This window comes from Gavialis gangeticus, unplaced genomic scaffold, assembly GCF_001723915.1.
Source record: "Gavialis gangeticus isolate Ggan-Ray unplaced genomic scaffold, GavGan_comp1, whole genome shotgun sequence".
In the NCBI taxonomy this organism is placed as follows: Eukaryota; Metazoa; Chordata; order Crocodylia; family Gavialidae; genus Gavialis; species Gavialis gangeticus.
Window position 1 is genome coordinate 22,515,856 of NW_017729000.1, and position 25,159 is coordinate 22,541,014.

General features: G+C 44.2%; 2 protein-coding genes across 2 annotated transcripts in view; both read right to left on the reverse strand.

Moving 5' to 3' along the window:
* Positions 1 to 8,628: 8,628 nt before the first annotated feature.
* Positions 8,629 to 16,495, reverse strand: ATP6V0E1 (ATPase H+ transporting V0 subunit e1). Its single transcript, XM_019506407.1, has 3 exons — positions 16,339 to 16,495; positions 15,896 to 15,943; positions 8,629 to 8,763 (listed from the first exon to the last, which is right to left on the reverse strand). Exons 1-3 carry the CDS (start codon positions 16,440 to 16,442, stop codon positions 8,670 to 8,672), a joined length of 246 nt encoding a protein of 81 aa, XP_019361952.1. The 5' UTR covers positions 16,443 to 16,495; the 3' UTR covers positions 8,629 to 8,669.
* A 1,234-nt stretch (positions 16,496 to 17,729) lies between these two features.
* RPL26L1 (ribosomal protein L26 like 1) overlaps positions 17,730 to 25,159 on the reverse strand; it is a 12,579-nt gene continuing 5,149 nt past the window's right edge. Inside the window, exons 2-4 of the mRNA XM_019506408.1 lie at positions 24,174 to 24,346; positions 22,745 to 22,885; positions 17,730 to 17,902 (exon numbers count right to left, since the gene is read on the reverse strand). Of these exons, the coding sequence (XP_019361953.1) occupies positions 17,774 to 17,902; positions 22,745 to 22,885; positions 24,174 to 24,341 (438 nt within the window). The 5' untranslated portion in view covers positions 24,342 to 24,346 and the 3' untranslated portion in view covers positions 17,730 to 17,773. The remainder of the gene's footprint in view (positions 17,903 to 22,744; positions 22,886 to 24,173; positions 24,347 to 25,159) is intronic.

The following is a 25,159-nucleotide window of genomic DNA, read 5'->3' on the forward strand; positions in this document are numbered from 1 at the left end:
AAAAAAAAAAAAAAAAGTATTCCATCAGACCGTGCTGTTCCACTGAAATCCCGACCCTTTGAAAAACTGGCCCCATCCCACTAAAATTTGATTTTGGAATAAAAGTGGGGAGAAGGTTCCACTATGTTGAAACATCTCGGTTTTAAGTGTGCTTAGTTTCTGTTTCAAAACAGAGGCAAATTTTGTAATATGTTTTAAAAGCATCATTTCCAGTTTCTAAGCAACTGTAAAAGTCATTTTATAGTTGGTTTACACTTACAGGCTTTCATTCGCTTGCCCTATAATGCTACATTGTAGGACTTGTAAATAGTTGAGAATAAAATTCAAATCCAGTCAAACAATTTTTAGTGATTATTTCTTAAGCATAATTTTATTTTTCATTTCAAAACTTACTGTAAAAACATCAGTTAGCAAGACAAGCTGTATAGACATACTAACAACATTCAAAGAGAGTAAAAACCAGTGCTCAAACAGAGTCTTTAAGACATCCTCGGGGGTCTTTAATTGATACCTGCTTTGTAAATGAAGTTGTAGAGAAGAAACATCCAAGGTTAACCAGTCTAATTTAGACTATCATACTCAACAACAGAAGAAAACAATAGTTATATGCAGTCTGTAATTTCTTGTAATGAAGCTTACATTTTAGGCTTCAAACACCGTGTCCATGTAAAAGTATAAGAAAGACAGAATAGACCTCATGGGATGAATGTCACTTCTGAGGACCCTGATGCAGAGAAAGATCCAGAGTGCACTTGCATGAGCTGCAAAAATTATACATACCAGTCATACCAGTCACAAATTTCCCTTTATCTTAAGCATCAATTTAGCGAACTAATTTTTTTCTGCCCCAAACAGTTTTCAGAAAACTGGTTCAAAAATGTTGAGACATACCTGTATTATTTTTATGTATATTATGGGCCTATCTGATTAGTCTGTTCAATTAATATCATGCCATCTGCTACATGGGTGCAAAGACTTCACACTAGTCTTAATAGATTTTTTTCATAGACAGAGGAAACTGAAGTAGATGGCCTCAATCACTGCTGCTTAAAAAACAGTACAGATGTTAAAGCTCCCAAAGTCTCATTTCTGTATAGTTTTGGGCATAACCTCTTGGCTAATGGCAGCAGAATGGTGGGCAACTTGTGAATGCAAAGAACAAATGGGCTGTCTGATTTTTAAAAGAAACATCTTCCAAAGTCAGAGTAGAGAAGTGAATCCCTTTCAGATCTATACCTGGACCCTTGATACAAATCCCAAAGGAAGCTTGTAGCCAAGGCTAATCACAGCAGACCTTGCAACTAAACACAGACAGTAAGAGGTGCTGAAACCTGGAGATCTAATTGAAAGTGGGACAAATTATAAGAATCACCTTGGAGAGGAGGGAAGGCATGGGGCCTCTTACTTGAAAGGTGTCACTTTGAACAGGGTCAGTGGTACAACTTGCCCTGAAACCACAGTACAGTAGTAGTTTTATACAGATGAACAAATCAAGGACGTGTCCATCTTCAAAGATTTTTTCTCTTCAGTTTTGTAGGAAGGTGGGGGCATAGATTGGTCTGTCCTGGCCTTGAAGCTTTTTAATGTATTATTATGGCAATCATCTGTATATAATACAAGAGCTGGATACAGTGTGCTTAGAGAAACAAATTCAAGCTGTCTGTGATATGCATAAAAGCCACACATTGAGCTTAAGGCTCAGAACATACCTTTTGCTCATAGTATTTCATTTGTTGCAGAAAGTGTCAATGTTGTCCTATATGCCAGTTTGTAGAAACAGATTTGAAGTTTGTGAACATCATTCCTTGCACTTGCATAACCTGAGCTGTGTGTACAAATTACCTAGAAGCCTAACTTTAATTTGCTCAGATAATTGCTTTGTATACCCCACATCTGTTTTCCTATATCTGCAAGTCATAGATGGACTAGATTTTTGCAACTATGGGTACCCACGTTTGAAGTTAAACAGCCTTCTAAGGCAGGAATCAGCGACCTACAGAGTGCAGTGTTTCAGTGGTGAAGGGCTTTACCTAGGCAGTGGAGGAAAGTCGTGGCTGGGTTGGAACCAGGGATGATCCTACCTTGTGAGGTCCCTTCCAGTCCTACTTTCTTATGAACCTTCCCTTGAAGATCTGTTCTACAGCAGGGGCTGAGTTAACATTGCCAACCATTGTTCTACAGTGTTGTGGCACAATGAGAACAAATTAAAAATAAAAAAGGTTCAGGGTGAAACCAACCTCACTGCTCACTTTAACATGCACCAAATTTCAGATAAATCTTTAAATCTGTAACTTATATTTTGTACAACATGCATCAATCAGTTATTAGTCATGGCTATTATAACTGGTTTGAACCTTGGTTAGCACTGCTTGGAAAACAGAGCGTTTCCACTTGTAACACCTACGCATAGTTTTGTGTACCCTTCAAGTATTTGCATGAAGTGAACCAAGTTAAATAGTCCTTTCTGAGGTAGAAAAGGAACATTGTTTACCCAAACAAGAACCATTCTCTCCCAAGTCCAGCTCACCAACCCACCACTTCTCTCATTCATAATTTTGTAAAAGCTCTTATTTCTGTATATTTTCCACTGTATCCTATGTTATGCTGCTTAGGATGTCGCCTCTTTATGCAATGGCCTAGCCTTGTTTCTTGGGGCAACAAAGGCACACTTTCTGTGATGAGGCAAAATACCACCTTTGTTTCTCCTTTTGAATAACTGTAACCAGCTCTGTTTAGGCATTCTATATAATGAAGATAGAGCCACAGCTATGCTGAGTTTCAGGAGTGATTACAGTTGCAATTCAATAGGAAGGACAAATTTGTGGAGACACAAACTAGGTACTTTGAACCACAGCCTAACTGGGTACTTACCACCCTGTTCCAACTCTGTATTTGCAGCATCAGTGTTATTGAAGCAATTCCTGTTGGGACTGATCTTCAGGGCCCTCACTACTTACCCGTGTCTTTCATCTCTGACCCAAAGGGTCATGCACCCTACCTGGAGTGAAAACACTCCGGAAAACTATGAAGAAGCACTATTTGGTGCAACATGTAATTCCTTATGTTTTCTGCCCTGTCCTGGGTCAATCCACACGGTTTGATATCAATACCCTAGAACAGGTTGTCAAAATTATCACATTGCATAGGCCAGATAAATAGCAGAGGGCTAGTCCAGGTGCCAAATCAGGGCCACAGGCTGGCCCTGAACACCAGATCCAGCGTGCATGGCTGGTCCAAGACCCACAGACAGCAGTGTGGGTCAAATGATAGGGTTCCATGGGCTGCATCTTTTGACACCTCTGCCCTAGAGGGCCTGGGACAGGTTAACTTAGGCATGGGATCTTCCCTTACACTCTGGTGAAGATAGTAATCTTGTCTACACTACTGAATCCACAGGCAACAAAACATTCGCTGGGGTGCCATCATTAGCTCTGGAGCTCACTCTCTCAAACATCTTTCACAGATCAAACATTTTCAAGGCACACACAATTCATAAAGTGGCTTAATCCTAGCTATATGCTTTACTTGGTGTAGGATAATTAAGGCATTTTACTATCAGTACAATTATTTCCTACATTCTCAATGGTTCATTAGGCTAAATCCCAGTCTGTAAAAGCTGCCAGACTATTCTGTGCTACATAGTAAAAGTCCAGCCACAGAGATTTTTAAGACCTGAATGCTACAAGAAAAGAAAAGTTAACTACTCTCACTCAGAATCCTACTTTGAACACCAAGTAGGTCCTGAAGTAGACCAGGTAAGAACTTACACTCAAGCTGCCATGGTGAAATAGTCACATTAGATAATACAGGAATACTAGAAGCTCTGAAATTTTAGAAGATTAACTTTTTGCATAACTTGCCAGCTTAAACACTGCAGAAAGTTGAACCAGAAAGTTAGCTGTAAGAACACTCTTACAATCTTCAAAATAACATTTCATATAAAGCCACGGATTGTTTTATTCTCAAGTACAACAATGAGAAATTTAAGACAAAGCCTCTTCAGAATACAACCCTTTGTAAAAAAAATGCCAACAACCTGTGGCAACATTTTTATTCTCATACAGTTTTAGTGCACACTTTTTTAGGTTTTATTGCTACTTCAGTCACATGGAACGTAGCTGTGAACTGTATCTAGTGTGTGTGGAAGATCCCTAGAGCTCATAAGTGAAAAAGGAAGAGGCTGCCATCAAATCCATATCCCATGAACAATTAAATCTTTCCATAACAGTGGAAATTCATTAACATGTACAAGTTTACAACAGAGAAGAGGAGGTATAAATCTATACAGACACATTGTTAGTATAAGTAGTAACATAGGAAAAAAAAAATAAGGCTTTGAATAAGCCATTTTGAATGCAAGGCAAATATTAAGGCATTAAATAGGTGTGGTATCCAACCAGCTATGTTAATGGCATCTTTGGATCAATGGAGTTTTTCATCTGGAGGGAATCTCTTCTTTACCTGCAAAGCAAGAGGCAATTTAGTTATTCCCTTCCATAGATTGTTACTAAGATAGACTTGCTTGGGAAATGTACTTCCTAAGAAGATTCAGCACCATATAGAAGGGCTCTGCAATTGTCACCAAACAACTCCAGAGTACCACCAGGCAGAATCTCTCTACTTGCATCTTAAGAGACACAAGGGTTAAAAGCTTTGTACCATCTACAGTATTAGTCCAACATTTACAAGATTTAGTGCATCTACATCTCAGGAACAAAATGTTCCAGCTGGGACACCTCCAAATGCCCCAGCAGCAAGGCACCAGTGAAGCTAGTCTGGGGTCATCTCTAGTGCCCACTTCAGCACTCTGAGAATGGCAGAATGATACTCAGAGGAAAGGCTTCCCTAATGCATTTCCCAGCTTAGAGCACACAAGAGGGATATAATTCAGGAGTGTCTGCTCTAGGACAGGCTGCTATCACACTGGCTGTAAACATCCACTTGCTTGCATCATTAGAAGCAACTAGATTAGCTCTGCCCTGGGGAGCTGGACAGTTCTGTTTTTTAAAAATTATTTCTATTACATTGGGAACCAGCAATCTGGATCAGGCCCACTATTCTGCTGAACAGTGCACAGGGCACACCGAGACATACTCTGCTGCTTGATCTAGAAATTAAGACAAGTAACATGAAGAATAAGAAGGAGCGAACATGCAAAGAAGTATAGGGATATTTCTAAATGCACTACTGTGAGGCACTTGGCCACTACAGGGATGAAGGTAGCGTAAGAAGCTAGAGAGAATACAAGTGACTTCAGAGGAAAATACAAAAACTATGTAAAGTCACATTTTCAGCTGATAATTTGAGTGCCAACCCATAACCACTTGCCTCTTCAAACCATTAACTGGGTTGCACAGGGAAGTCTATTATTATCCTGATACTAATAGGTACTATTGTTTGAATTAGAGATACAGGAATGACAAAGGTTAATTTGTCCCATCAGATGCATCAGTCCCATCTGATTCCATGCAATGGAAGACATGGTTTACTTGAAAGTTGCCCCTAGTACCATGCATATAGTTTTTAAAGTACTTTGAATTAATTGTAGAACTTTAAAGAGTTAGTATTTCACCCTCTTTGTTTTAGCTCTGTATTCTGTCCTTAATCTTCAATCTAAAGATGGATGATGGATACAATTTTTTTTTCTGTATTAGCCTTGATTTTGGACAAGCACATCTCGGAAAAAAATCAAAATAAACCAGACAGCTGAGAATTCTGGCAGGTGCTCTAAAAATTTAACAACACACACAGATTCTCCAAGACAATGCTAAAGCTGCACATCTGAGATTTCAGCTGGAGTCTGCTTGGGTAGTTCGGTCTGGAGAAGAAACATCACTAACGGCTGTGTGGTTGTATTGGTGCACCAAGGGTAGGACAAGAGAGCAAAGGATTGGAACTCCTCAAGAGCTTAATTCAAAACTGACAGTCCCAGCAGCCCAAGGGCCTGTCAACAATCAGAAGAGTAGCCATCCTTAAACAGGACAGTGGGGGGCCAAGCATGCCTGAATGCACTGCTCTTTTCTAAATGGCAAAAGGAAGACATTCAAGAAACTACACAATAATCTGCAAATACTCATTCCATCCAGGAAGAGCAAAAACCAACTGCAGATTCTTCCTCAGCCTGATGAAAGGTATTTGCACCAAAAGCTTGCAAAGAAGAATTTTTCCAACTGAGTTGGTCTAATAAAAGATACCAGATTTACCCAAATAACCTCATCTGCCTATGTCCTTAGACCAACACGGGTACAACCTATACCCCTGGGGAATGGGTTCAACATTCAGAGAGGCAAGGAAAACCACAAGTAACTCAGTGACAGACGGACAGACGGACAGACGGACAGACGGACAGACGGACAGACGGACAGACGGACAGACGGACAGACGGACAGACGGACAGACGGACAGACGGACAGACGGACAGACGGACAGACGGACAGACGGACAGACGGACAGACGGACAGACGGACAGACGGACAGACGGACAGACGGACAGACGGACAGACGGACAGACGGACAGACGGACAGACGGACAGACGGACAGACGGACAGACGGACAGACGGACAGACGGACAGACGGACAGACGGACAGACGGACAGACGGACAGACGGACAGACGGACAGACGGACAGACGGACAGACGGACAGACGGACAGACGGACAGACGGACAGACGGACAGACGGACAGACGGACAGACGGACAGACGGACAGACGGACAGACGGACAGACGGACAGACGGACAGACGGACAGACGGACAGACGGACAGACGGACAGACGGACAGACGGACAGACGGACAGACGGACAGACGGACAGACGGACAGACGGACAGACGGACAGACTCTTGGGTAAGAATCTGGTTAAACAATTTGTCCTTGCTGTCTCACCTTCCCCTCACACAACAGACTTTAGAGGGTCATTTTATCAGGTATTAATATCCCCTCTCCTCCTCAAGACCAGTTTCTCTCTCAAGCTTTGAAACACTCCTCACTAATGGGAACAGACAGATATTCTCTGGATAGCTTGCCTGAATTTCAAGAGCATCTCTTGCCTCCAGCATGTGCCTGCTAGCGACAGCAGGCAGCTCACTTAATTAAAAGCAGACCCCATCCTTTCCGTCTTAAGTGACCATTTTGTCGAGGCAAGTAAATCCCAATTCCAATCCTGTGGTCTGCTCAAAGTTTGCCAGCCCTTCTCCTTGTGGTCAAGGTCGCCAGTTAGCAGAAACAGCACTATAAATCGCACCAACTAAATCCAGTTTGGCTGCCTCATGCTATCCAAGGCCCATATTTGTAGCAGAGCCAAACAAACCTTTGGCTTCTACTAGCTACTAAAAGTGAAGAGAGACCTACGTAGTCTGACACACTCCTAGTTAAGGCTGAACCTAATAGGTTCACTGAGACACTAAGGCTTTGCTTCAGCATTAATGCTCAGGAAAGCTTTATAGCCAGAATCGAATCAGCTATAATGGCAGCTATCATTTGTCAACTGCTGTTCAACTCTTTGCAAAACACAGAAAATTATATTAATTAGGACAGGAATTAAATTTGCTAGACCGAAGCAGATCGAAAAAGCACAGCACTCTGAATAATTCTGTCTCATCAACATAAAAAAGCCACGGACTTAGTCTCCCATTTTATGCCTCTGCCCAGCAAATCTCCACTTATGTCACCCATTTCCAAATCCATTCGTTCAAAGATGGCACCTAAAGTCAACACACCACTTCAGCAGGCAGCCTTGATGGTGGTTTCCAATATGACCAATATAAGCTTCCAAGAACAAGACCTGTACAGTGTTATGGGGGTGAGTAGTAGGATGAACCACTCTCCTTACAACTGCCTGTGGGCTGCTAACTAAAAGAATATGCTGGCCTACAAGGTTTGGCACTTCACTGACACAAGACAGACCTCTTTGGTCATGTGCACCACTTCCCCAGAGAGGTGTTACTTTACAGCATCAGAACAAGGATGTTACCTGCAGAACAGACAGATGGGCCTCAAGTTGATGAGAAACTGGCTTGTCAACTGGATTTTCTGTTTCCTATTTTTCCTTTAACACTTGAACATAAAAGAAGGGGGTGGGGGGAAATATTCCTTTTGATGCTCTCCCAATATTTGCTCTCCCATGATATGACCCTTTTCTCACAGCTTTCCAGGAAGCGAGTGCAGCCTAGACAGCATCCCAGTTTTGTAACAACTGTCTCCAAATTTAATTAACATTGAGTACTGAAATACATCATAGTTGCAGCCCACATAAAGACAGCCTAATAAATAAAGTGATTAGCAACTAGGGTGCTGTGATAGCTTTTAAAGGGTGCCATTGGGGGACAGGAGATAAGCAAGATAAGCTTGAGAAGAAAAGTGCAAACTCTTCCCTTACAGCTGCTCTCCTGCCCCCACTTATTAGAGCAGGTTCTTCCCTGCTGGCTGCTGTTCCTCCTTCCCAGCCTATCTTCAAGCAGGTAAAAATACTATTAGTTTTCTAAATGGGGTGCTGCTCAATTCACAGAGTTATGAAGGATGTCTCGAGTCTAAAAAGGTTGAGAATCACCAAAACACAGGGTAGCTGTCCCTCAAGTGGAACCTCTTGAGCCTTCCCCACAAAGATAAAATGAAAGGACTCCAACCACACTTACCTAATCCACAAACAGCTGTGGCAGAAGACAGAGGACCTTAAGGCCAGTGATGTTTAAGATACCAGATAGTTTCATTTTTTAACTGTGGTCCGAAGAGAGGGTTGAGCTGGGCCAGGATCGCAATCAGCCAACTGAAGACAAAACATAGGAGACATCAGGAATATGGAGGATGGAAACTTGGCCAAAAGCTATGAGGGCAATGGATGGACAACACTGAAGGTCTAACACCAAATCAAAACATGGCACAGCCTATGCTCCTAAACCTCCAACTTTCATCCAAGTTTCAAGCATCAGATGCTGCTAAAAACTATGTTTGGTCTCAGTGCTGTTGTCTGATTCCAAATGACACTGTTAGAGGCAAATGGAAAGTCTCTTTAATATACTTTTTCCTTTGGAGAACAAGTACCCCACAACATATTCATCATCTTCCCAGACCATAACATGAACCTTCCCTGAGAGCCACTCAAGGCCTCTAAGACAGGGGTTCCTGACCTTTTTGTGCTGAGGACTGGCAAACTGTGGACCAGCCAGCCATGGACCAGCAGTGACAGGCATACTGCGGGCAGATACCCAACCCTTTTTAGTACTCAGTATAAAAAAGGGTTGGCTGCCGGTCCACAGTATGCTGGTCACTTCCAGTCTGCAGTTTTCCAATCCACGGTCACTTCCAGTCCGGCAGCCAACCCTTTGCAGCCCGGAACCAGCCTGGGGTTGGGAACCCCTGCTCTTAAGAGGTGTGGGACAGGGCACGTCACTAAAGTAAGCTAACTCCAAAATGAACATGCTTTTTAGTCTCATTCAATCAAATTATAACTATGCTGAGCATTGGCTATACATAATACAAAAGGAAGCTTATACCACAGCCTTATTTATGCCGGTCAAAAAAAATATTAAGGCAACGCCCAAGTGAAAGAACAGAGTCTATCAATTAAAGCACAGAAAGAGGAGTTGGGAGATAATTCTTGAATTGCTTTGTCATATGGGCAAGAAGTCAAACAACAGGTTCCCCTCACATAGGTAAACGATACTTGTATGAATCAGAAATGCAAGGCTTGATGTTTACTAAGCACCTTTTGACCCGCTAAAGGGAGGGTTAAGAAAATCATATGCATCAACTGATTCCATTTGTTGCCATATTCAGAGGGGAAAAAAAAGTAACCCTATTCTCCCATCTTCACCTTGTGAAAACTGTGTTGGGGCTAGAAGAACTTGAGCAAAGGAAAAATGTAGACCTAGATCAAAGGTTAGGAAAAATGGATGTCTAGAGCAAGAGGGTTCAAAAGTACTGGAACAATGTCAATAGGATAACAAACCCCACATCAGCAGGAACAGCTTCCTCATCGGAGCAGTGACAAACTAACCCAGCAGAAGCCACAGCCAGAACAGAAAAGAGGAGGAATTTGGGATGTGGAAGAGATCCAGGAAAGCTTAACAGAAATACTTCACCGTTACAAGATGTACTTGCTTTGTAAATGCTACAGATTCAGAAAAAGCCATGGACTGTTTTAAGTATTTTATATAGGTCTAAATCCAAACTATATAAGCGTGTTTAGTGAATGCACCAGCTCATCTGCCTGCTATTTCTAGAATGCTTTGTAAGGAGAAGAAAAAGCACAGCAGCTTTGTAATGGGAGCTGCCACAAATGCATCAGGCTGCTTAGGCAGTCATGGAAAATTCCATGCAAACCTGGATGCTTTGACCAATGAACGAAGTGCACGGCAGCTGCAAAATGGCTACCACAGCCACAGACAGAGATCTGCATGAGATAAAAGGAATGTCAATCCTCTTAGCATTAAGAAAACAAATATTTGTATATTTTGATTTTTTTTTATAGCTCAAAATCAAAGAGGATGCTAGCTTGAGTCAAACATTGTGCCTGCAACATCCTAACCATCCCAATATGCTGGGAATACTGCAGGCAAACAAACAAAAATCAATCATCCATGCTAAAAATGTGTGGCAGGTTGTGTAAAGTGTGTTAACATCTACTAGAGAACACCAAAAAATCAGCAATTCACTCTCACTTACGAAATGAAATGCTCTTATCTTGCCATCTCGGGTGACACCGTTAGCATCAGACATCAAGTTGAACTTCCCTGGTAAAAAGTAAACTGCCCAATCCCTTTTGGATATTGAATCCTTCCTACCATCAGACTAATTGCACAAATGTTTAGTAGCAATTTGACAAGTTCCCTCCCACCTTCAGCGAGACTGTTTGGAGCCCACCTACAAGTTGTTTTTTAGATACAAACCCATATGAGAAGGGTGCCCAAGCACTATACCACCTGTCATTAACTTTCTGAAATAAGGGAGTAGAAATGGGAACACTACAATCTTCCAAGATAATTGTTTCTTTCTGCTGCACAAAAAAAAGGAACTGTCTGTATTAGCACACATACCAAGGCCTCTTCCAAGGTTTCCAGAGATCAGACCCAGCACTGCTGCGAAACAAGTGAGCTGGAAGCGCATTCTGAACATTGCCATATCTACAGCTGTATCACCAGGTAAACACTGAGCTGGTTTCAAAAGCTCTGCTGGGACCAGGCTGGATACATACACAGTTCTGAGGCACAGTGGCATTATCAATCAATACTTAGATGAATCTTTAGCTTCACTACCTCCCTGCAATGCAGGAGTTTGATCACTGACAGCAGAGTAGGAGATGGGAGGGCATTGAGTTCATTGCCCTCCCAAGACAGGATTATGGAAAACTTCCCCACACATTTCAGTTGCAGAGTGTTGCTTTATCTTATGAAGTATCCCAACAAAATGGGGCATTCAGTGCACAACAAAGCAAGTCTCTGTATCTATCATGTGCTGTTTTAGTATTATTAAACGCAGGTATGACTTTCAAACCACCACAAATTCCACAGAATACCTCCTGCCTTAATCTGCATCAGTTAACCAGTGCATGCAAGGAGCTGAAAGTCCCTCCTGTTCTACCAAAGGAAGTAAAACCTTATCACTTTAGTGTATCAATTTCAGAGTGATCCTAGCTGCTGTGGCTCTTACTAAGACGATGACTATACCATCTGCTACTGCAGGATAAGAGTGAAAGCTCTGATATCTGTTTAGATTCAGTTTGGGTAATTACATTCAGCCCACCTAGCACTCCCCTGTAATGACAGAACTGATTAATTATTCCTAAATTTCAGCACTGAATCCGAATAGTGCAGCTGTGTGCTCCTATACTGGTGCTGTCTTCTGCCTCACAAGGGGTTCAAAACCTGATATACAGAGTTGCACAACTGGAAGAGACCTCAAGGTTCAGTTGGTCCAAAACCCTGCACAAACAAATACTATTCCTAATTATTCTATCAAATGCCTGCCAGCCTTCGAAAAACAAGCTGAGTCTCTAGATGGGAGGTCCTACAAAAAGTATTATTGTTAAGATTATCATTATTCTTTCTGTATGTCCCACATGCCTCCCAAGGTTTGGGTTGCCCTTCCTTGGCAGTCTGCTATGTGCAAGCATCCATGCGTACAGGCTGTTTGATGGGGAATTTCACGCAACCAACTTAACATAAATGACCAGGGGGTAAATGGCTTTCCTCTATTTATCAATGAGTAGTAGCTTCTATTTAAGAGCTTAAACTAGCATACACCTAATTAATATGGATACAGTTGACCAATTCCAAAGAGACAAATAATATTTAGCCAGAAGGTTTTGAAGTTGTTTTGCATCTGCTGGAGCCATCACAAAAGAAAGCTATTTTGTTCAGTTCAGAATTTAAAAAAAAAAAAATTAGAAAAAAAGTTTCATGAAAGTTAAGTGACAGCCACTGTCACCCACAGATAAGTTTCAAGGGCAGAAGACTGCCCTTGAGACAATGCACTAATATCGATGTCATTCTGATACCAGTAATAGGTTTTGCAATAGCTTCTTCTTAACACTGCAACAGGACTAATACATTCCACTTTGTTACATATAAAAGGTTTAATTCACAGATACATAGCATTATAAGACAATGCCACCTGGAGCAGCGAGACAGGTTCTTTCCTGTACATTTCTATGAATTGAATCCAAATATGTAATTCCAAATGACTGATTGCATTCAAGCAAGCAATACCTGATTGAAGCATTCACACAATACTTTACTTCTCTTATTCCTCATGAAGAACTGGAGAAAGCTAGAGAATAATCCTAAACACTGCACTTACTTGTGTTATAGCTAATTTCCTTTATCTACCTCTCTTTAACAGTTGAGAGTAGATCTTTCACTGGCCAGTCCACTACAGCACCCACTTAGCCAGCGGTCAGCAAACCCTGGCACGCATGCCAAGCATGGCATACAAGGCCATTTTGCTTGGCACACCACTGCCAGCCCAAGCTCTAAGCAGCTGCTGCCAGCCACAGACCCCAGGCTGCTCCCAGCAGGTGGCTGGGAGGCTGCAAGCTGACCGGGCTCCGTGGGCCAGCTGCAGCTGGGAGGCTCCAGGCTCCAGCATGCCAGCACTCTGGCACCTTCCAAGGTAGACATTGTGGTTTTTTTCAGCACTCCGGCCAAAAAACATTGCCTACCCCTGTGCTAAGCTATGTCAATATCTGAACCAATCCCTTCCACTTGAGAACTGGGATAAAGGTTTCCCTTTTACAGATAAGAAGTTTGGATCAGTTACTCCTTCATGCCTTGTTTCCTAGCATGCTACACATCCTCAGCTGTCACCAACTTCTAAGAGTTGCCTGGACTCAGGACTTTGAATGCACAAGCCTTAAATTAGTGGCACAGACAGTGTCAGGCTGGCTGGGAGAGCAAGAATTGGGCAGAGTGCTGCAAACCTCAAGATGCAGAACCACTGCTTTCCTTCAAGACAAACTCAGCAATGACTCACTAGTAAGAAAGAATCTCACAGCCCAGTCTCACCCAGGCACTTGCACAGCAGCCAGCCATCTTGCCAGGTGGCTTAAGTGATTGCTCCACAACACATTACAGCCCCATTCACCAGGGAAGGAGACTCAAGTATATATTCATAGGCACCCCAAAACAGCACCCTAGTTACTATGTCTGCCTACAGAGAGACAGTATGTTTAGTTTATTATATTTATATGGCTCTTATCATAATCAAAAATCCCTACAGTTATACTATGATCCCTTTATTTCAAAGCATAACCTTGACTTCCTTTGTTTATAGTTTAAACAGAGGAAGTTTTAACAGTAAAATAAGAGGAACGCATTAGGGATACTTAAGAATTTTGATTTGGCAAATGTGTTCAGACACAGGAAGGAAGTTGGGAAAACACTTCTACTGACTGTGTATACAAGTGTACAGTCATGAAGTCATAGCAATTGGGCATATATGGGGAATCATTTAACGAAATAAGGTTTGCATAATATAAGCCTCAGCCATTCTGTAAAGCAAAGCAATGGAAATATACTGCATCCACCAATTCCTGACAGCCAAGAGACAATCTGGTTTAAGTAGGAACCTCCCATATAATGTTTTTGAGAACTTGGCATCATAGTACCTATTAGTGCCTCGACCAAAACAGTAGAAGTGGCCCAAGCCATATGCACTAATCATTAAATAGGATTTCCAAGCAAGAAGTATTTTAAGATTGATGTCAAGCCATCTATTTGATGATACCAAATGTGTTCTACTGCTGATGCAATAACTAAGTTAAGTTAATGCATTTTGTGGGCAAGTACAATACTATTAAAGTTCACAAAGGAATGATGAATACATTGTAAATTTAGTTGTCAGGATACTCTGTTTCTGTACAGACCTTTCTCTGTAAATACATTTTTAGAATAGACGGACTTGAAACCTGTTGAATCATAAACAAGGTTGAACCAAAACAATGCTGGATATCACAGCAGTAAACCAAGCCAAAACCACTAAGCCTGAACCTCAAGCCAGACCACAATGGAACACGACAGACCTTTCTTGAAGCAAGCTGTCCTGTATTATTTGTAACTAGACACTCAAAGGATGGCTTTGTGCTGCCAGTCCTTGGACCTAGTGCCTCAGATATTGAGATACCTCCCTCTCTCTTTTTCCAGGTATTTATTGCAAGTTCATTACAATGTACCATTGTAAGCAAAAGTTTGCGTGAGCGCTCCCAAGCATACCTGTCATATCACTGACCTAGGAACAAAGTACCTGGCAAAATATGCCCATAAAAAGTGATGCCAATTTAATCTCCATAACAGCAGATATTTATGCGGAAACAAAATACTTAGCCAAAATGGCCTGATACTTTAATCTCACTCAAAAAGCCCTTTTAAGAAGCAGCAAACATTTTGCAGAATTCAGGCTTTTCATTGCAGACTCTGCTAACAAGCTTCTAGATGCTGCTTGTGCTCAGGACCTTGCACATTGGCTTTAAACTAGTGGCACAGACAATGTCAGGTTGGCAGGGAGGATGGGAAATAGGATCTGGGATCCTTTCTGATACAACCAAGGCGAGGAAAGATCTTATGGGAAACCAGTCATTCAGTGATTCTGGCATTATCACAACAATTCCTTCTTATGCTAGGGGCAGGACACTGATTTCAACAGTCAAGGGTCCCCAACATCATAAAGATTAAGCACTGGTGACCTGTCACTGCCACAACAGTTACATATAAATTGCCTACTGCAGTCAACAGATATTTCAGACCTGAAAAGCCATCACGAAGCATGTGCTGAAGAATGCCAAGTCAGCAGATGAGAAGTAGTCAAGTTCAAAAGCACTGATCTAGACTCGGTTGAACACACTGCCCATCCAGAGGGAGGCTTTTTGAGAGCACCGAGGGAGCTTCTGACTTGTACAGGCGCCACGAACTTTTAAGAGACTTTGCTAGACTCTTTCCCCCAAGATTTACTCAGCTGGTGAACGCAGCAGCCTTCTACCTGGGCTTTGAAGCATAATGGCACTTCGGCAGCAGTACCAGAGGGACGTTTCAGACACTAACACCAAGCTGACCTGCAGTTTTAAATAATAATGAGTGCTAGGACCAAGCAGGCCACCATACAGATCCCTTGGCAGAAGTGCCCAGGCTCTATCTTTCTGCTGAGCCACTACACGAGTGACTCAAGCACCGGAGGGTGGTCAAGCACTGGAACCAGCTATCTAGAGAAATTGTGGAAACTCCACCCTTGGAAATTTTCAAGAGCAAGTTGGACACACACTGGCTGGGATAGTTTAGTCAGAGACAGTCTTCCCGTGAGCAGGGGGCTGGACTAGATGACCTTGCGAGGTCCCATCCAGGCCTACTTCCCCGTGAACCGCCTTGATTTGGCACCTGCCCCAGGGGGCGCAACGTGGCACCGGTACTTACAAGAGGTAGCAGCAAACAGCACAGGTCACCAGCATCGTGTTGATCACCCTGTGGGGGAAGAAGGAAAGAGGTGGGTGATGAGGAGTCATTTCTGCACCGCACCCAGGAACCAGACCAAAAAAATGGGACGTGTCTGGAAGGAGCGCCCAGGTGCGGGCGCGTGAGAAAGGCGAGTGCTGGCCCTAGACCACGCACGGGCAGAGGGCTCAGCGCCAGGACAAGCTACTGCCGATAAGGCAAAGCTGCGTTTTTAAATCATAATAACGTCACAGTTTTTACAATATTTTAATAGTTTTAATTAGAGTGCTAATTCACCGCCCAGGGCCGAGGAGGGCACTCGGGACCCCGGCTGAAGCTGCAAGGAGGGGCCGAGCACCCTGAGGCCCAGCCTCGAGCCCTCTCCGGGCTGGACCCGCGGGCAGGCCTGGCCTAGGGCCACTCCCCCGCGGTTGGGTCCCTTGGGCACGAGCCAGGGCAGGACGCCGCCGACGACCCCCCAGAAAACGCTCATTACGATGATGGGCACCACCAGACCGCTGTACGCCATGGCTACCCGAGCTCGCTTCCTCCTTCCCCAGCGCCGCCGCCGCAGCTGTGCCACAGCGCTCCACCCCCCACGCCGCCAGCCAACCCGCGCCGGGCGCGTCACGCCAGCGTGAGGCTGCTCAGGAATCCACGTGATCGGGGAAAGAGGCCGTTCCGGCCTCCCTGCTTCTCTGCCATTGGCTACCACCGTCCCCGCCCCGAGAGAACGGAAAGCAGGGGGCAGGGCGCTGACTTCCGCAACCCCCACCCCCAAGGGAGGCACCTCGAGGGGCGGAGCCTGAGGACGTCACGTGGGCTGCACGTGAGTCGGGGGTCGAAGGCGCCGGTCTGCCACGCTCAGCTCCATCGCGGTGCGTGGCGCATTTCTGAGCAGGCTTTTGCTTACAGAAACCCCGTCCTGAACCAGGGTGTTCTGAGGAATCGGGCAAATAAATGCGATCAAGCAACTGCGCAGCGCAAGGGTGCGTTTTGTACCAGTGTACAGGCTCTCCAGAGCCGAGTCACTGCACAGCACTTGACTGGTGTTTCCCCTTTTCTTCTGCACCCCGGCAGAAAACTCCTTAATTCAAGTGCATGCATTTCAAGTACATACACTGGACTCGATTTCTGTTATATCTCTTGTATCAATTTCTGTTACAGGTGTATACTAATTTCTTTCTAAAGAAAGGAGTTAATCAAAATGGCGCACAAGGTTACAGGGGTGTGGTCTTGCCTCCTTTATGAGAAAGGAAATAAAGTTTGGTAAGGTAAAACTGAAGCCTGCTTCACCTGCCTGTGAAAGTAGGCAGTGCAGACTGTAGTCAGAAACAAATAGTTTTTTGCTACTCCAAGAATTCTTACAAATATGTAATGAAATTTTATTAAAAATATAAATTTAAGAAACAACTGATTAGTGCAGGGGTCTAAGTACCAGTCTTCCTGCTTGTTCTAATTCAGCTGCTACAGATGATGGTGGATTTTGGGGACAGCTGTTCTCACTTTGATCATAAAATCTTCAGTACAGGAAGCCTGTCTTTACTGACACTTTTTTGGGGGGGGTGTTGACAATACAAGAGCTGTATGTACAAAGTATTACATTAGTACTAAATGCGGTCAATTACTTGTAAAAGCTTTCAAAGAACAATACATTATGAAAAAATATCTTTATTTAAAACTTTTGAAAGCTTGTATTTTGTAATAATAGAAACAATCTTCTTAGTACCAAGTACGGAAATTTGAGAACAGTAGGAGGATTTGAACACCAGTTCATGCATTAAAGATTTCCAGAAGCAGAACACACAACAACAGATTTTGTTTTAGCAGTTTCTTTTAATGGTGTCACACAGGAGACTTTTATTCCTGCATCTTTTCAATGGTTTCTTCCTTATATTTGCCTTTCTCCTTGCCAACCTGGCGAGATTTCGCTTTACGTTCCAAGATCTTCTTGCGATCTTTGTCCAGTTTTAGCCTTGTGATCACCACCTAGAAGACAAGACGAGATAAACTTAAGTACCTGCAAACTGGCAGAATAGTGCCAATGCAATAGAACATGTGACAAGAGCAATGGTGAACCCACTGGCTCCTCTCATGCCAATGCATCCAAAATTAATTTCCCAGGGTTACCACCTACATATTTTAGCCCAGATACTGATGTCCATGCACATTTCAAACATCAAGCTACACAGGATTCTAGAATAACTAGTGTTCAGAAACTGACAATGCCTTTGTGCTGGAATAAACTGTATTTTAATTTTAAACTGGTTCTGCCATAGCTGCAGCTAGGATTTTTCTTGGTGCTGAAGTGGTTGCAGTTCAAAATGTCCAACCACTGAAGGAATGAAACTAGAAAAAATCAAAGCTCCACTATACCAGAGGTCATATCAACATAGTGTTTTTTCAGCAAAGAAGAGAGCATGCACCCTTCCTTTCCTTTAAGATCCATCACTAAAGCTGCTCCACTGCATTGAGATTTCTCCAATAAAGGGTGTTACCTGATAAAACCAATCAAACTAACAAACTGTATCAAAGTGGGATGCAGCACAGAATTCTGATCCAGGGGCCACATCACAATCTATATAATCAGCTGCAGTTCTGAGAATGTGTAACAACTTTCCGAGAAAGCTTCCGTCACTATTAAAAGTACCAAAATAAGGTTAAAGTAAAGCATTCACAATACTGATTTCTCCTTTGCCAAGTGCCAAAGTGTCCCCCCAAACTGGGTACCCAATGGCTGTTAAAATACTACTGATATAGCAAAAGAAAGTGCAGCCCATGCACTTATTTAACACGCAGACTATTTTCAAAATATAAATGTTACGCTGACCCATTACAAGATCCTTGCTAATAACAGCAAGTGACATTCCAGTTACCATTTTACTGGTCTTCCTTGAGCTAAGATTCACCAGCCCTTGCATACACTGCCAAAAGACACATGGCTGCTGTCAGAGCTATAGTTTAGCCAGGCACTTAAGACTCGTTAACCTGGGGATACAGTAATGATTACTTGACAAGACTAATTTTTTTCTAGATTTCCAAAATTATTTCATAGTAAGAGTGACTCCAGCTTCCAGCCTACCTGCACTATTTTCCTTCCCTCCACAATTAGCAGGGAATTAAAATGCCTGGGTATTACAGGAAGGAGTGCTATAAAAGCCATGAGGAAAATCTGTGAAGCCAAAAAGGTAAGCTATTGAGATGCGGTCTGTTTCTCCTAGCATGCAACACATTGACACTTGCAAGGTCTAAATTCTTGAATTTTTTTTTAAGCAACTGCATAACAGATCTACGGTAAAGTTGTATAATTCCAGCCTGTTTCATTCTGTTCCTGCTAACTCTGAAAGCATAAAATGTAGCATAACTGAAATATGAAGGAAACTTCCTGCTTGACACCCATGCAATAAGTAAACTGCCCAGTTATTCTACTGCAAGGTCACAGCACAATTAGAAAGTCCTTTTTCCCCCCTTTGTGTTTACAGCTGACGCTTTATGGAAAAAAACAAAAGCAGTTCCGGGGCTGGCTCAAACTGGATTGAACCTCCACAGAAATTCACTCTTCCTTCTACTTTAAGTGCTAGGCACTTTTTTGACCTTGTCTTCTCTGAACAAGAGCAAATGCTTAAAATATTTACATTTAATAAAATATTCCACTATATGCATCTCTCCCACAACTAGGGAAAAATTACAGAACCAATGTGACAGACATTAGTCACAGTGCTTGATGTGGCTCTGAAAGATACACAGACACTGTGCTAATGAGTACCAATTAAGAATTTATACACTGCAATAGATATAATACCTCTACAGCAGGTGCTGTTGACATGCATGCAATTCCCATCATAACACTACCTAAATTCAGGCAACATTATTGGACAAGTCTGTGTGTTCTTTCAGAAATGACCTTGTTCTCTCTGTATTGTACATGAAGCCTGGTAGGAGGGCTTTTTGCAACCTGCTGGAGCTGGGTTTCACTCACCAACTTCAGTACACCTGCCTGGGCAATGTGGTCCAGGCAAAAAATCTTGTTATATCCCACTCAAACTAGGTTCTGGCCTGTTCTGTTATTCCCTACCTTTTTATTTTATACATAATAAACTAAATAAGCATTTGCTTTGTCTTCACTGACATCTTTATAAACCCTGCTAGGTTGAAGCCAGATTTAGCCAGTGGTTTTTAGTCTGCATTATTCATTTAAGGGAGTGTCTATTTAGACATTTCTCATGTGTAACATCACCAGTAGCAGATCAGTCCACTTTGTGAGAATGAACCATTGCAGAGATGTTCCCACAAAATGTTAGCTTCAGCAATGATATTTTAAAGAAATACATGACTAATGTTTTGTTCTGCCTTTCACTACAGCCAAACTCTTCTAAAGGCCTTTTTCCACTTTACTAAGAGCCTGCAGTTCACCTTAGGCAACTTCTCTAAAATCATATCACACACAACAGAAAACAATCCAGGACAGGAGCAGGAAACATTTTTGGCCAGGGTGCTGAAACAACTGCAATGTCTACCTTGTAAGGTGTCAGAGTGCCAGCATGCCAGAAAAACAAAAACGGGGGGGGCATACACGGCAGGATGCACTGCATGCTAATATAGTTAATCATAAAGATTGTTTTTTTTTTCTTTTTTACAGTAAATACCAGTTTTTCTAAAAATTCCAAACCTGGTGACAATAAATAAAACTTGATATACTACTTTTGTTGTTGTGTATTCTTTTTTGTTAAGCGTGTTGTGATGTGAGAGAAAAAAGAGGGAAAGAAAGAAAAAAGCAAGATGAGCAACAGAAAAAGGAGGAGAGATAAAAAAGGAGAAAGGAAAAAGAAAAAAAGGGGAGAGAAAAAATAGAAAAGACGACAAAAAGAAGAGAAAAAAGGGGAGAGAAAGACGAGGAAAAAAAGAAGTGAAAAGAGAAAGAAAAGAGAAAGGGAAGGCAAAAAAGAATAGAAAAAAACAGAAAAAGGAGACAAAAAGAGGGGAGAGGAAAAAAGAACAGAAAGAAGAGAGAAAAGAAAGAAAAGAGGAGAGAAAAAAGAAAAGGAGAGAAGAGAAGAAAAAGACAGAGAAAGAAAGGAGAGAAAAAAGAGGGCATGTTCCTCACCAGCCACATCTCCCGTCACTACTGACTATGGCTCATGCCCACTGGTCCAGGGCAGTATCTGGCGGAGGGAGACAGTTACACCCCAACAGCAGCCACTATGACCAGGGTGCTCAAGCCTCCCTGACGGTTCTAGAGGTGGGGGAGCCCAGGACTGGGAGGAGGGATCCAGCTGGGGCTTGGGCACACAGATGTCCTGTCCCATCTGGGCAGGGGCGGCACTGGAGTGGCCAAGGCTGGGCGCTCGGGGCAGAGTCCAGGCTGGCTGGAGCAGGGGAAAGGGAATGGGGAGAAGCAGATGCAGGGGGAGATATGGGCAGGTCAGCTCAGCCAGGCCCTTGAGAAGGCGGCAGCTAGACGACAGAGGGGGCTGAGTGGGAGGCAGAAGGTGCCCCCGGGCTCCGCAGATTTGGGTTGCAACGGGTGGGGGCACCCAGCAGCACCCAAGGTGGGGCCTGCCCCATGCAGCTCTGCAGCGATAGGCTGCAGTCCCCCTGCCCATGAAAGGACGCCAATCTTGCGTGGCTCCCAGCTCCAGGCTCAGCTTCCCTGCACGCTGGGCACAGTGAGAGTGGGCCAGAGCCACCCCCAGTGTAAGGGCCCAACCACGGGAGCCCCTCAGGCCCTGGGAACAGCTGCCATTGGGCAGTGCTTGGAGCCAAGCTGGCCAGGAGCCTCCAGTATAGTGGCCCTCTACAGCACCTGCTCAGGCCCTGGCCCCTGGAGGGGAGCTGCACACGGAAGAAGCCAGGGGCTGGTCAGGCAATGCAGAGGGCCACAATGCTGGAGGCTCCCAGCAGGTGGGCAAGCCCTGGGCCCACCTCAGGCAGACAGACGTCCTGTCCCACCACAGTGGGATCGGCCTCAGGTCCAGGCAGTGCAAAAAGAAGTAGGTGCGGGGGGAGGCGCGGCAGGCTAGCTGGCCCAGCCAGGCCCTCAATAACGCAGCAGCTAGAGTGGGGCCAGGCAGGAAGTGGGGGCTGCCCCAGGGCTCTGAGAGCTCAGGCCACACCAGACAGAGGCACCCAGTCTGGCCTGTGCAGCTCCACAGGGATGGGCCGCAGCCGCCCTGACCATGAGGGAACACTGCCTGACAGGGCCAAGACACAGGGCTTGGGAGGCTCCTGGGTAAGCCTCCCTGCGTGCCAGGCACAGCAAAAGTGGGCTAGAGCCACCCCTGGTAAGGGGCCCTGGGAACAGTTGCCGTGGGCAGCACTCAGGGCTGAGCCAGCTATGAGCCTCTGGCACAGCTGCCCTCCCCAGCACCTGCTTGGGCCCCAGCCCCCTGCAGCTCCCCTCCAGGGGCTGGGCGGGGCTGGGGGGCACAGCCTAGGGACAGGGTCAGCAGAATGCAGACAGCGTCCCTGGCTGTGTTTTTCTGAGTCCTAACACAGTGTCTGCCGTGACACTGGGACCTGTGGCTGCTCCAGAGAGCCCGGAGCAGCAACTTAAAAAAAAAAATATATTTTTAAAACAATTTCCTCTCACATCTCCTGGCATGCCAAGAAAAACATCTGTGCGCCACTAACTGGCACGCATGGCCTAGGAGTTGTAGCTCTTAGTTCCCTGCTTTGACCATGCTACTATGTCCTTCCTGCTCAGTTATGCTGAAGCTGTTACTTCTCAGGCCATTCTCCATGCTAGGAGAGCATTCTACCTCAGCAGGCTGCACCTATTTCCTTCCAGAGTCCCCTGTGGGCATTTCAGTTCCTCTGCTTTATGTACCATACCTTGCTAGGGTGGATTCCCACATGGACAGTTGTGCCATTGGCCTTCTCACGCTGTACACGTTCTATGTAGATGACGTACTTTTTTCTGTATACCTGGACTACTTTTCCAATCTGCTGACCTTTGTAATGTCCCCGGACAACCTGAACAATAAAAGAAGCATTATTAAAATTTTATGGATTCCACTACTGGAAATAACACCTCCCTGAAAATCATGATCTTAACCACGTGCGTGATTCAAAACTGCCCAGGTTGAAATCCCAGTTCTGCTCCTTGCATGTGTACACTACAATAACATCTTGCAATCAAACTCCAGACAACATAATGTTCAGCAAGGCACAAAAACAGTAGGAAATTGCATCTTTACTGCAGGTGCAGTACCAAAATAGAAAGATTAAGTGTCTGATGATTTAAACTGAAGGAAAAGCAGCTCCTTCAATGTAAGTTTGTCTTACATGAAGCTTCCAATACAGGGCACCTAATACATGAGCAGCGAGGCTGCTCCAACATACTGTAATTACAATTAATTGAGTCTGCTGTAGCGTGGTAATTGCTGCATTCCAGCAGTCTTCCACCATCTCGTGCATCAGCGCCCCCATGCTTAGAAGTGGCAGCGGGGGTACTTCAAATGAGTTTTACATAAAGTGCCCCCGCTGTCATTTTTAAGCTGATACACAAGGCACTCTGGGCACTTTAATTAGAGCAGCTCTTGAGGCTGCTCCCTCCCCACCCCAAAACACATGTACAAGCAGTCCTCGACTAAGACTTTTTGATTTACGACAAACAGCACCTACAACCTTTTTAAACCGACACCATGTTTCGAGGTTCTGACACAGGTTTCAACTTTACAATGCACAATACAGCTGTGTCCAGCTGGTAAGTCTGTTGTGGTGGAAGGGGAGGGAAGAGGTGTGGCAGGGGAGGCAGATCAATACCCCCATAGCAAAGGAGGGATTGGGGTAGGGGCTGGATAGGGACTGGGGCAATCACTGCTCAGCCAGCCTGGGGGTGGCACGAAACAAAAGCACAGCTTGTTCAGGGGCCATGGGGGCAGCTCCCGCTGCTGATCCGGGAGTTGCTTATTAGGTAGCTCCCACTGCTTGTCGGGGGTGGAGAGGGGAGCCATGTGCCCCTGGATCTGCACAGGGCAGGCAAGACCAGGGCTGCACCACACTCCTGCTCTGGGAGTGGAAGCTATGCCCTGCCAGCACTCACCCAGCTGGGGCGGGGCGGGGTGGGATGGGACGGCACCTCTTTGCTGCCTCTGGATGAGCGGCATGCAGCAGTGGGAGCCGCCCCCTCCGCCCTGTGCCTCCCAGGCAAGCTGCAGCTCCATCCCATGCCCGCCTTGACTGGCCCCACTTTACTACTACATGAAAACAAAATATTTACAAGGCTCTAACACTATATGAGGGCAAAACAGGCATTTACCTGGACTTCATCATCCTTTCGGATGGGCATAGAGCGGACATTGTATTTTTGCCGCAGTTCCTTGGAAAGGGGAGAAGACATTATCTTCCTGCGAATGTGAGAAGGTGCGTTGAAGTGCCGCTTGCGGTTCTTGCTGCGATCCGAAGTCACAAAAGGATTGAACTTCATTTTGACTATACAAACAAACACAATGCAAATGTAAAGGCTTCTATACATAATAGTCTGCTAGTGTTCAAGTCGGCCTACATTTAATGCAACAAGGCCCACAATCTCAAAAGATCCCTTTAAATGTTTTCTTTAAATTTCCACCTAAAAATCTGCAATGTGCAATCCTGACTCTAGCAGTTTCTCAACTAATGCAAAGAAAACATTCTGCCCAAGAAACCAGGTAGTGAATAATTTCTCATGTAGTCTATAGCACTACTGAAGAACATGGTTTAAGGTTCAAAACTCACCGTACACATAAGACAGGAAACTATGATATTGATAATTATCCTTAAGTACAGTTATAATTAGTGTATCCAAAGTTAGACAATACAATGTAGAGACTTTTACTAAAAAGCAAACTAAGTTGAAGAGAATAACAGATTTGCTAACTCAGCTCTGTCCATGGGCTTTTAGAAGAATACTTTTAACACCCTAAATTATCAGTTTTATAACATCAGTGCTTCTCAACTATTTTATTTTCAAGGCTCAATACCTGCGAAGCAGCCTTGCTATTTGCTTGCTTTTCTGACTAGAGGAAAATAATATGTGCAATTCTTCCCTTACAGAGAGACAGACTGCACCAGGGCAGTGCTTTAATGCTGTGGGTTCATAAACTGTACAGGGCTGGAAGGGACCTCGCAAGATCATCGAGTCCAGCCCCCCTGTACTAGGCAGTAAAGTCAACTGGTCAGGTGACACCAGTAAGGTGACCATTCAGTTTTCTCTTGGAGATTTCCAAGGTAGGTGATTGCACCACCTCTGGAGGTAGCTTATTCCAG

Excerpts from the sequence above, each read along its gene's own strand:
- ATP6V0E1 (XM_019506407.1), bottom strand. The coding sequence starts at position 16,442 with ATGGCGTACAGCGGTCTGGTGGTGCCCATCATCGTAATGAGCGTTTTC. Across the intron at positions 15,944-16,338 it reads CCCAAGGGACCCAACCGCGG|GGTGATCAACACGATGCTGG; the intron begins GGGAGTGGCCCT and ends CTTCCCCCACAG. Across the intron at positions 8,764-15,895 it reads GCTGTTTGCTGCTACCTCTT|TTGGCTGATTGCGATCCTGG; the intron begins GTAAGTACCGGT and ends TTTTGTCTTCAG.